Source organism: Benincasa hispida, unplaced genomic scaffold (genome assembly GCF_027475165.1).
Source record: "Benincasa hispida cultivar pf3 unplaced genomic scaffold, pf3_genome.v1.1 HicScf644, whole genome shotgun sequence".
NCBI classification, from domain to species: domain Eukaryota; kingdom Viridiplantae; phylum Streptophyta; class Magnoliopsida; order Cucurbitales; family Cucurbitaceae; genus Benincasa; species Benincasa hispida.
In genome coordinates this window covers 22,998-36,252 of record NW_028326761.1, presented here as the reverse complement: position 1 = coordinate 36,252, position 13,255 = coordinate 22,998, and the positions used below count along the sequence as shown (strand labels likewise).

Below are 13,255 nucleotides of genomic sequence, written 5' to 3'. Positions count from 1 at the left end.
AACTTAAACCTACGAGTGATTTCTTGGACCTCATTTGGTTTTCGATTTTTCATTTTGAAAACCGCCCTTATGTTTTTACAACTTCCTTACCATAGTTTACATATTTATTATTAAATATTTGAATTATTCACCAATTTTTTTTAAAAAAATTTATTTTGAGTTTTCAAATATGGGTTAAAAAGTAGATTAATAAAACAAAGAAATCAATAGTAACTAGTGCTTAAAACTTAATATTAAATTGTCGCTTGACCTAAAATCTTAAATTGATGGATGGATGTAAATTGATTTTCATTTATTAGATCTTCTATATATTTCAAATTCAAAGAGAAGTGTTAAATTACATAATATCAAATTCACCTTCTTGATAGACTTTGAGGTCAAAAAATGATTTAACGCTAAAATGCAAATTATCAAACTTTTAAAAAGATTAACTCGAACATAAAGAAAATGTATAAAGAAGCTAAAAAAGGTGATGCATTTAAATCCAAAAATTGACCACTAATTTTACCTTTTCTGCACCCAAATCTTAAATTTTAGTATCTCTTCAAGCATAAAAAAAAGTTCCAAATATTTCAAACTTGGAAGGATTTTGGGAAAATATTAGGAAGAGAATTTGAAATGGGACACTACCAAATTAAGATAAGAAGGAATCTGATTGTGTTGTCAGTTGAGATTTGTGGAATTGACCATTCTTTCATTCTCTTCGTCCTTGGTGCGCATCTTCAAAATAAAGTTAACCCATAGGGCTGCTTTCGGCATGTTTTTATATCCCTTTCATCATGATTAGAGCCTGACCTTTCTGGTTAAATGAACATAATTCATAGGTACATGAATGTCACAATTTAATACATCTTAGGCAACCTTTACTCTATATAAAATGTAATAAATTAATGGTGATTTAAAAAATAGGCCCTAGGTTGTCGTTGTAGCTCCATAACCATTTGAGCTAACTATTATAAAATGTAGCCTTACTACAAATTTCATGAACCCTCATTTCTAATATGATGGTATTCTTACTTAGACATAAAATTTGTACTATCGACATTAATGTCAGAAATGAAAGTATTGATGACATTAAACTTACCATAACTCATCTTAGTATAGAGTAAAATTTTATGTTTGAACTTTTGTAACGTATTTTCTTCTCCAATTAATATGCATTTCTACTTGTTGAACATTCTATAATTTCTCAAACGTATAAGTGTGAGATATTGATATAATTGAGAGAGAAACAAATTTGTGTTACATATCATTTCTTTCTAAAGGACATTGACATGGAGATTATGACATGCTATTTTCTAAAATTGGTAATAGATAACACAATATTGTTCTTAATATTGATTTCTACTCATATGTTAAAAGTATTAATATAACTAAATTTAACAAATTTGTGTTGTATACCATTTCCAAAGAACATGGATTCAAAGCTAGACAATGGTATATAACATAAATTTGTTACTTTCTCATGGCAGTCATTACCCATACGACATGGTCCTTTCTAAAGATTGTGATATGCTATTTTATGAAAATCTAAGACATCAACAAAAACAAACTAGGGGTGGTCATTCAAACCACAAAAACCGAACCAAACCAAAAACTCAGTGAAACCGAAAAATGCGGTTCGATCCGGTTTGAAGAAATTTTGAAACCGAATTAATTCGGTTCAGTTCAGGTTCACTTTCAAAAATCGAATTTGCAACCGAACCAAACCGTTTTTAACTAATATATATATATATATATATATTTATATGTTAAAAAAAGAGTAAAACCGAATTTAAAACCGAACTGCTTTTAATTTAAAGAACAAAACCGAACCAAACCGAACCGTTTTTAATTTAAAAAAATATAACATGGATTTTTTAAAAAAGTTAAAACCGAATTTGAAATCAAACCAAACCACATATATGCGGTTCGATTCGATTTCACATTTTAAAAAATTCGGTTCGGTTCGGTTCGAACCATTTCCACCCCCTACAACAAACAAGTATCAAACTCGTTTTCAATTTGTTTAATTAATGTTTGATACGTGTTTATTGTGATAACTGCTAACAAGTGACAGAACAGTCAAATTAAGGAGTCAATGACATTAATCCAAAAGGTTGAGATAGCCCTACAAATATGATTGGAATAACATTCCTGTCCATAAGGCTATGTGGAATGAAGACTTTGATACACTTAAAAGAGGGAGAGAAAAAGGGGGGAAACCTAAAGGCAAGTTTAAGAGTGATTTTAAATGTCAAAATTACTTTTGTCATTTTCAAATTTGTTTAGAAACATGTTTTTTAATATTCAAAATCACTTTTGATGATATGAAATTTGCATTTAAATGTGTAAAAGTAAATATTAAATTGATTTTACGTGACTAAAGGCATGTTCAAAGTCATTTTAAACATGACAAAAGTAATTTTAACAATTTAAAAATCACTCTCAAATTTGCTCTAAACGTGATATTCTAACTTAAAAACTACATCATGTGGGCTGTATCAAAATCTTCAGTCATCATTTCAATAGCATTAATCTCTCTGAAGAAGTTTTGTATACTGTAGAAGGATGCTTACCCAAGTAGTTGAAGCTGATCATGCTGAGAAGCAAGTTTAAGTCGTGAATGAGCTGGAATATGCTTAGAAATAACTTTTGCAGTTTCTTTCCACCAAGAAACTTCAGATTCTTTTTCAATAATTTCTTGTTTGGCACATTCTAAAGCGCCTTCGAGTTCTTTTATCTGTTCTTGCTGCCTTGCTTCTAGCAATTCATGTAACTTTCTTTCCAGTTCTGTAGGAGGAACTCCTTGTTGCCTCTCAGTGCCATCATCTCCAAGATCAGTGACTTCACCAGAACTCATACAGCAGCTTCTAGTCAAGTTCGTGTTCTTCGCAGTCTGTCATTCCACATAACCCAGTTTCAGAGCTTGCAATCAAGAATTGAATATGCAACATAATACAGCATTACCATTACAGATAATATGTCAGAAATATATGTCTTCATCCTCTTAAATCTGATAAAATGTTGGGAAATATTTTACTCCATGATATTAAAGATAAAACCGTCTACCATTCTTTCACTTTCAAGTAATGTTATGAAGTTGACAATCATATCAAGCGAGAACGTAAAAAGTAAAGAAATCAACACAGAGCTTTACATAATTCACTAACAGTATGCTAACTATGTCTAAGGGCATAAGGAGAGAGTAGTTTATCATTAAAGAGAAAATACCATATAATATAGATAACAAATACGATAGTAAGGTTAGAGGGTTTACATATACTAGACCCCTCATGATTGATCATTCAAAACATTAAATAACAACTTCAAGACATTCCAACAAGTAAGATGAGCAATCGTGAACTACCATAGATCTTAGAAAACTTATCACATAGATATTTATTATTTGCTCCTCAAACCATATATCATCTACATTCTTCATAGAAATTCAGCGGTATCACTTAAGTTATATATGGCTAGTCCAAAATTAAATCAGGTGTAATGGCATCAGAGATAACTAGTGTTGATCAAATTCTCCAAAATAGTCATAAAAATGAGATCAATTTTATGTAGACTGCAACAACTATAAGAGTGAGCATTTCCAAACCAACAAGTCCCATAAAATTAACTTGGAAAGAAAAGTTATCTAGAAATGTTAGAATGTTCTCTCATACATACCTTAATTCTTGGCTGCTCTATGCGTCCAGAAGAACTTTCAACTTCCAAGTGAAGCTGCAAACGTTCTAACTCGGCCTCGAACTCAGATTCCAATTCGTCAATCCGTTCCTGACATTCCCCAACGTGTTCATGCAGATGAGACTTCCGGGAATGATTTAGTATAGTTGATTGTGCATCAGACACAATTTGAGATGCAAAATCTTGCTGATATGAAAGCTGGCTGGTAGAGCAAGGACCATCTTGGCAATCTGTAGAGGAACATGCCACATCTGTATTCAAGTGGAATGACTCAAAGGTATTGTTTTTTCTTCCCAGCTCCTCTTTGATCTCTTGAAGAAAATGTTCCATTTCTCTCCTCAAATCTACCATCTTCGAAAGTTCATTTTTACTCGCAAGTACAAGATACAACAAACTGCATCCAACTCCCAAGTTGAATGATGTATCGTCTTTCCTACTCACTCCTGTGAATTTTAAGCACACGGGCAAATTGAAACATAAGAGAAAACAAGGACAACATAGAGATGTAGAAAGTTCAATCCATTTGTCACTCTCTCATTATAATCCAATCCCGTGATTTTGAAATGACTGTCATATTAAAAAATGTTGTTCTTCAATATCAATTTCAAGTTTTAACTTTTCATTTTCGAACGCAGTTTTCATATCATCAAGATTTATTTTGAGCAATTAAAAGCATATTTTGCACTCACAAATGCATGGCCTTCATCAACCCATAAAACAGATCAAGTGAAGTTATGTACTTTTGCAATAATTTCAATAAAATGTTTGCTATCTTATTTACGTTTACATTTTCAAAGTCGGCCTACGAATTTCCAGATCCAGAAGTAGCTATGTACATCCATTCGGCACTAGAACGTTACTATACCTTCATTTCCTAATCATTTTGCTTATAATCTCAATCAACGCAGTCAAACATCGATAAACCAATACAAAATAGTTTCGATATAACTAAACCCATTCTATTGCTTAAAACCACTAGCCAAATCAACTCAATCAATATACTCACTCACCTGGCCCAAAAATCTTCGCCGGTGAAGACGACGAAGCGCCACCGTCAACTCCATTTCTCGAGCACCTACAACACGTCACCGGACCATCAGAATCTCCGCTCTCGTTCTCTCTCCTAACCTCCTCAACCGTTCTCCTCCGCTTCGGTCGCCGGAACGAAGCCACCCACCGAGCAACAATCCGCCGAGGCGACAAACAGTGAATGCTCACCGATTCATCCGGCAGGCGGCGCTCTCCAGCGTCGGACATACCCACATCCCCGGAAAATCCGTCGCCGCCCTCGCTTTCTTCCCGGAGAATATCTACCACACGGAAAATATGGCCGGTGGAGTTGCAGGAATCAGAAACTTCGTGGGATTTAAAGGGTGGATTCATAAGAGAATGTGATTAAAGGGGCAGAGAAGATATTAAATTCAATTAAGGAAGTGACAGAGACGAAAGTGAAAGGTTTTTCGAATTGGAGAGAGGAATATTAATGGCGTGTTGGATTGGTTCTGCAATTCACGAGATTTCTCCACGCTTGATTAAGAACTTCAATAACTTCGTTGAGGTTGATAATGGAGAATTGGCGCTCAATTATTTCAAGGTATTTATGAATTTTCAATCTGATGTCGATGACTGATAATGAAAATTGGATTGGACTCAATAATTTCTGTGTGCTCTAATTATTGCATTTTGAATTCCCATCGATTCAAATTTCTTTAAAATAATGTTTTCGTTCTTTCTTTCTTCTTCTTCCTTTTTTTTAGTAATTTTTTTTTTTTTTTCTTTACTTACTATGTTATTTCGTACATTTCCTTTATATGGTTTTCCAGTCTTTAAAATATTAGTCTTAGACTTTTTGGTATGAAAATTTAAGGACATGTTTGATAGAAAATCTGAAAATAAAAATTTGAAATAAAGAGATTTAATGAAAATAAAATTATATTTATAGTATTAATTCAATCAAATAAACTAAAATAAAATAAGTAAATTTATGGTTGTATTTAGTTTATTTGATTGAGTTAATATAATATAGTTTTATTGTATAGTTTTGTTTTCCTCTTATGAGTCATAGGTTCAAATCTTTTATATAGCTTATAACCATATGCAAAGTAATATTCTCAAATGATCCACCAAGCCTCGTTCAATTGAGATATTGGAATCAATCTAATTTACCGATTTAACCAAATGAGGTAATACTAAATCAACATGAAAACACAATTTTTTCTTTTTGGTTCAACAACATTTTGGGTTGGAGTATCTGAGCATGCATATACTTAAACTAATTTGTTCTATTTAGGTTATATATATATATATACACACGAATCAAAACTTAACTTACATGGAATGGAACAAGGAGGATCCCCTAAGATAACACGTCTAGCCCCAAATGAGCATGGGCTTGAGCCATTTGATTTGACCACTGATGTTTAGTCCAAATATCTTGTTTTAGATGAGCCAACTAATTTGGTTAATGGACAATTCAATTTTAATCGTAGGATTTTAAGAATGGCATCAACAAGGACAGGTGTTTGATAAAAAAAAAAAAAAAATCTTAAGTCAACCTCTATATAAATAGACTGTGCCAAATATGTTGCATAACATTAATTCTTAATACGCTAGCACAAACTCATTTAGATATCAAAGTGTGTTTTGACAAGTTTGTGATAATATGTTTTCAAACATATATTTAAACTAATTTGTCCTATTTAGGTTGGTTTTAATATATATATATATATATATATATACACATACGAGGCAAAACTTAACTTACATGGATTGGGACAAGGAGGATCACCCTAAGATAACACATCTAGTCCTAAATGAGCATGAGGTTGAGCCATTTGATTTGACCACTGATTTTTAGTCCAAATATCTTGTTTTAGATGAGCCAACTAATTTATTTAATGGACAATTCAATTTTAATTTCTAGTATTTTAAGAATGACATCAACAAGGACAGGTGTCAATAAAAAAAATCTTAAGTCAACCTCTATATAAATAAAGTGTGCCAAATATGTTACATAACGTTATTTCTTAATACGCTAGCACAAACTCATTTAGATATCAAAATGTGTTTTGACAAGTTTGCGATAATATCAAACATTTTTCTATCTCTCACTCTTTGGATTGTGTATAATATAATACACCGTTAAACCAGTTTTATGCATTAAAATGTATTTTTATTTCAAAATTCTACATTGTGCAAGTAATTTCAAATTAAAAGTATTTGAGAGTTTGTTGTTATTTATAATTTTATATATACACACACTGTGTGAAAATACATGTATATGTGGGCCTATGACAACGTTATTACAAACGAGTTTGTTATCTTTTGTAAAATGGAGGCGATTTAAATTTATTTACGTAGCACATTTAATTGGAAGTAAAATAAATTTTAATGTAAAATGAAAAGAAATAGGAAATACATTAAATCGGTACAGTGTTGAATCATGTAAATGAAATGTTTCAAAAATAAAAGAAAAATTCGATGAACGAATTTGCTGTAAAAAATAAAATGAGGGTTTTTTTTTCCAAATATATTTGTTAACCAATTCTTAAAAATCATAATATATTTGTTAACTTCTTTGTAAATTTAGTATAGAGTGTACATTTTATGTTATTTGAAAAATGTCAACAAGAAGTAAAAGATTACAGATAAACAAAAATTAAAGAAAGAGAACAATTAATTATTAGATGGCTTGCGATATAGAATTGAAGGAAGTCTTTCTATCAGAAGATTGTGAAGTGATTCATGGAGTATCTTGTTGTAAGAAGCTCAAAGATCAATTGTTTTGGCCCTATGATGAAAAAGGGGCTTATACCGTCAAGAGTGGATACAATCTCTACCTAAAGACCAAAATCCTCATGGATTCATCTAGCACAAACTATATGACGAGTTGTGGAACAAGTTTGGAAATTAAACATACTAAACAAAATCAAGCACTTTATGTGGAAAGCTTTAAATAATATCCTTCCTACCAGAGAAAATCTCATTAAACGTGGGATAGATATTGTATCCGATTGTCCTTTTTGTCAATACCTAAAAGAATCTGTCGATCACATTTTGTCTTTATGTCCTAGAGCATTGAAGATTTGGAGATATTTATGATAGAGAGAAAATAATCGTTTTGTTCCTTATACCTACTCCATGTATCGGTGGATGAAACTCAATTCTTCTTGTTCAACAAATGAGCTCGAGTTAATTTCCATTTGCTGTTGGGCTATTTGGTCTTAAAGAAATAAAATTGTTCATGGTGAATAAATTGCAAATGTTACCGTCCGCAGCAGATGGATTCTGAAATAGGTTGACGAAATTACATTGAAGGTGGGAAGATCTCAATATTTGGCTTCGATCATAGCTGCTACTAAATCTTTTCTCGGTTATATTTGTTGGTTTCCTTCTACACAGGGTGTTTTGAAGATCAATACTGATGCAACCTGGACTTCTATCCTCTGAAATCTGATGGGGTGTTATTATAAGAAATTGCAGGGGTGAATTAAAGACAGTAGGAACAAATTATTTTTAGGTTTTCTTGAAGCTTCTTTACCTGAAATTTTATTTATAGTTGAAGGTGGTCGATTGGCTCTTCGACTGAAGGCTTCTGATGCGTTTTGATGAATGTGATGGTTAAATGCTATATGATATCTTTAAGAATGCATCGTTTTCCCTAATTAAATCCAAGTGTAAATTTAATTAGGCGCCTAGTGAGTCCGTGGCGAACACAAGGATTGCTTACTATTGATGCGATGACACTACTGTTTCGATCTTGATGCTAATTTGTTGTTAAATAAAGGCGATGAGTAGATGTTACTAAGTGTTGAAATGAACGATGATGAATGCGTTGGAAATCACACTCGTAATGGAAGCAACTTATATACAATGCTATGGAGTTTTCTAAGAGATGAACTAGGGTTAAGGCGTATATTCATTAACATTCCCTAAGTAAATGCACAAACCACGTGTTCAAGTAAATTTCTCATAAACCATAACTACACATGTAAACCCCAAATCCTATTTTTCCTACTTAAGTATGATAATTAATATGTTAATTAAGGTTAAGTAAAGGCTAAATATTATGTTTGTAGGGAAAGCTTGAATATGGTTAAAGAAGAAGGAAAAGTTCTAGGTGTTAAGAAATAAGGCTCTCGGGTAGCAAGGTATTGATGACACTTAGTAAGGAAAAATTTGGCTAAGTGTGGAAGCTAGATGTGCCCATGCGTTGAAGGTTGCTGAGGAGTGCGACAACCATGTTTTATGGAGGTTAGTTGAGCGCATGATGGGCGTGAGGCATGGAGTGAATGGCTAAGGGTTGGCCAAGAATATGCCATGTGTTGGGCATGGGTGGTGCATTGGCTAGGCAAGGGTGGCGAGCAAGGGAAAGCCAGACGTTGACTGTAGGCAATGCGGCAGACGCAAGATATGTAGAGAGTATACGTTGGCCAAGAGGGTATGCGTTCGAATGTGCCAGACGATGGTAAGAAAATGGTAAGCCATGCGTTGGTTTAAGAAGTGATCACAACTTAATCACCGACTTGAGTGGGCCAACTGTCAATGTTAGGAGGATTAGGCCCACTTACTGAGTGAGTTGTCAGCATAAGGATGAATTGTGGGCATGCAGTCTCAACTATATAAAGGAATGCCTCAGTTCAAGGGGTCGGTTTTGAGCAAAATATTCATGCTATTGAAATGATTTCAGAGCCAATTGAACAGGGGTTGAGTATAGTTAAAGCTCCAGGGCTACCATAAGGAATCTTCTAAGGATTCAAGGTGAAATCTAAAGAAAACTTCAAGAAGGCCAGTATCTCAGATGAATCTGAGCCAGTGGTGAAGAGTGAAGGCTTCTAACCAAACCAAGAGGAATTTAGAGCTCAAATTTGAAGGTAAGCAAGTTAAGACGTTTCTAAACAATTTTATAGAAGGAATTTTTCTAAGAAAAGGCCTAGAAAATTTCTTATTTGAGCTCAACATTTAATCTGAAATTTTGGTTAAACAAGCAGGCAGCTGCAACCGTTGAGCAAGCAAACAGCTCAATCCAGGCAATCTGCAGGCATGCACAAGGGGCTGGTTAAGCGCAAGGCATGCGCTAGGCTGTACGCAAGGATACATTGGTGTGAGTTGGACTGTGCGGTCATGTGCTCAAGCCGTGAGCACAAGGGAGGCGTTGTGTGGGTGTTGGTGTGCGGTTGGTTGAATGCCTAGAACGTGTGTTGGTGCATGGGTTAAAGCTTGACGATTGCATAGATCAACTTTAGTCCTTAAAGATTTTCCTAAGTGTTGAACGCATAGGAAGGTATACGTTGGGCTGAAAGATGATGTTTTAATTTAAAAGTTAAGCTTGTTTATGTGAGATAGTCTCATAAGGAGATCATTAACATTGGCTCAACATATTATTCATTTTCACAGTGTTAATGCCAATAGAAAGGGCTTATCAACCTATGAGGAATGTCCAAGGTTGTGAGTGACAAGTTTAATGTTTTCTCAATGTTTTAACTCATGTTTTATGTAAAGTTCAGACTTATGCTAGCTTATTTTAAAGAATGTTTCCAAAGAAAACCACGTTTAAAAAGTTATTAACGCATGTTAGCCAAAGGGAAGTTCACAAGAAATGTTTAAGTATTTAAAAAGTTATTAACGTATGTTCTCTTTGTTCTCGAATGTATCCGGAGATGCACGAAGGCCTATTGTGCAACTTAGATCCTAGTAGCAGATCTTCGTCTGAGAAGTCTATGGATGTACAACACGAGGCATACACACGTGCTGCGGAGGTCGGTGCACCGGACGCGTTGGAGTCCAACAACGCCTCAATGAGGGTCGTCTTAGCTTCTTACGGAAGTGAGAGCAAGTCTGAAGGAATTTTATCAAAGAGCACCTCTGAGCGGAAGCAAGATCGTTCCAAACTCATTGTGATAGAAATACCGCATTCACAATCAAACATACAAGTTATGCATTTAACAACAAATTACGGCATGCTTTGAACTATTAAACAACAAAAGGGACGAGAGACATACTAGTTGAAGAATTCTTTTTCGCTTTAAATCTCGCTCATGTCAATCCAACCAATCTCGTTGTCGCTGAGATTGTCAAGCCTATCGTCCACCATGATGGAACTCTTATTCAAGAGTACCTACAAGCGGAAGCGGATCTTTCCAATTCATTGTGACAGAATTATCACATATACATTCAAACATACTTTCATAATGCTAAAGGGATCAAGAAATCATACCAGATGGAGATTTCTTGTTCACAGCGAGTCTGAAGCCCAACCGTCTACCTCGAGCAGTCACCACTCGGACAAAAGGAAATGGAGAAGACAACACCACTCAGAGCCCTCAGTATTCTTGGAGTTAGAATCCAAAGTGTGGGCTTTGTTCGGATTTGGTAAAGGGAAGGAGGAAAAGCGACCGTACACAATGATCAAGCAAGTGGGAGATGTGGTCGTCTATCGCATAGACAATATGCTTGATCATTTAGGTAAAGTATACGATCGTGTAATAAAAGTAAGTGATCGTTTAAACGATCATGTAGAAAAAGGTAAACAATCGTCCAAACAATCGTGTAGGAAAAAGGTGAGCGATCGTCCAAACGATCGCGTAAGAAAAACTAAGCGGTCGTCTATACGATCATTTAGTAAATACCGGGAGCTAAACGATCGCTTAGGAAAACGATCGTTTAGATAATAGCACGTGACGGTGTAATCGGTATACGCTTACAAATATCGTATATGTAAGCGGTCGTGTATTCCCTATCGTATAGACACTGATTTTCTAAACGACGACACTATCTTTTTCACAATATCTACGCACACCGAGATCAACACACTATCTGCTATTTATAATGCACTCATCCATTATTTAGAACGAAGAGGCGCCTTCCCATTTCCTTTATAACCGTCTAATGAATGTGATCTTATCACATTCATAACTTATAAATTAATATCAAATATTAATTATAATATTTTTTCTCTACTAGATATAAATCATATTTATATCAAATTTCCTCCAAATTAATGTATCTCATACATAAAGTTAATTATATCATATTTAATTAACTCGTTCAATTATATCATATATAATCGAACTCCCTCTTGTCAATTTGAACATTTCAAATTGACCCAAAAACTGACTCTTAACTTGTATCCAAGCTACCAAGGGGACCTTATAGACCTATGGCTCGAAGCTCCAACGGTACGTGAATAGCTGACTAAACTCTTTAGTCACGATATCCACTATCTGTTAACTGCCAAGCATTCCACTAAAGACCGACAATTGAACTCTTCTTGCCATAGATATATTTCTATGTCCATTAGATATAACCAATCTTCAGTACGATGACCTTTCACGGATGCTCGTAATTACAACAGGCCAATTTATCGTTTTGCCCTTGTAATTACATCTTTCTTCTTAAGTACCACTGATTCCTCTAATGAACAATACAACACAGTCCTACTATGTGTGAACACCTCTCGGGCCATGAGAAGGTGCGTAACGCCACATCGTAATCCTTGGAATCAGCCCTTAAGGGAGTTATCTATCTACTTACCTCTGCCTCGGGGAAGGAGTGAATTTCATCTTGTGAAGCTGAGTTCCCAACTCCTAAATCAGACGAATCCCAAAAATGGTAGGTCTGAGTCGGCGTTTTGGACATTCGAACCCATGCAAATCAAAGGACCGCCCTTAATGGCAGGAGTTCCCAACTCATTTAGGATTGAGGTCATGTTACCTATGGTCATCCTAGTGAAGTGAAGTCTCAATTATGAACGATGTTATATAACGAGACGTTAACAGTTTGTAGTCAGGTCTTATACAAACTCTTTGTATAGGACACCCCCGCTCGCATGTCTCCTACACGAATGATCAGGATCAGACCATCTATGACAAGTCACAACACTTGTGACCATTCCACAGAGCGGGCCGCATCCGTAGCGTTACCAGGATAAGGTTTCCCTTCTATATCCATTTACTACAGACCATTTTGGTTATCACTCAAGACATGATCCACTTGTATGTCACCACATACATGTTTAAGTTGCATACAGATAACCAGGGATATTAAGTTTATTGGTTTGTGGTAAAATCTAAATGTGCAAAGTCAAGTAGTGAAGTAAATATCATTTATATTATACATCACAAGTGTTCGTACAAAGTTGTTTACAAACTACTGGATACGAGACTTTAGGGCACAAACCCCAAAATCTCCCACTTGTCCTAAAGCGAAGTGGGGAGTACAAGTAAACAGACACAAAACAACAAACTAGGATAAAAACCTAGTGCAATAAAATCTCTTACTTGCCCTAGTCCAGCCGCGAGCAGTCCCGTAGACCCATGCTCTGAAGGTGACCCTCAAACACCGTAGCCGTGAGAGCCTTCGTAAACAAATCAGCAACGTTTTTCTCCAAGGCGATCTTTATGACGATGATGTCACCTCGATGCACTATCATGCAGATCGACTTTAACATGGCAAGAGGTGAGAAAGTCTCCTTATAGTCGACTTCCTCCACCTGGGTATAACCCTTTGCCACAAGCCGAGCCTTGAAGGTTTGCACCTTCCCATCAGCACCCCGTTTGCACTTGTAGATCCATTACAA

At 35.1% G+C, this 13,255-nt stretch overlaps 1 protein-coding gene across 2 annotated transcripts; it reads right to left on the bottom strand.

Annotated features, from left to right (window-relative positions):
- Nucleotides 1-452: 452 nt before the first annotated feature.
- LOC150030058 (protein POLAR-like 1) lies at nucleotides 453-5,461 on the bottom strand. Of its 2 annotated transcripts, XM_090310109.1 has the most exons (4): nucleotides 4,689-5,389; nucleotides 3,661-4,121; nucleotides 2,559-2,878; nucleotides 453-799 (listed from the first exon to the last, which is right to left on the bottom strand). In XM_090310109.1, the coding sequence occupies exons 1-4, from the start codon at nucleotides 5,059-5,061 to the stop codon at nucleotides 784-786; spliced, it is 1,170 nt and encodes a 389-aa protein (XP_090166235.1). In that variant the 5' UTR covers nucleotides 5,062-5,389; the 3' UTR covers nucleotides 453-783. The 2 variants fall into 2 exon arrangements, with proteins under 2 accessions (XP_090166235.1, XP_090166236.1); XM_090310110.1 differs by lacking the exon at nucleotides 453-799 and having other exon boundaries at nucleotides 2,054-2,878; nucleotides 4,689-5,461.
- Nucleotides 5,462-13,255: the final 7,794 nt, after the last annotated feature.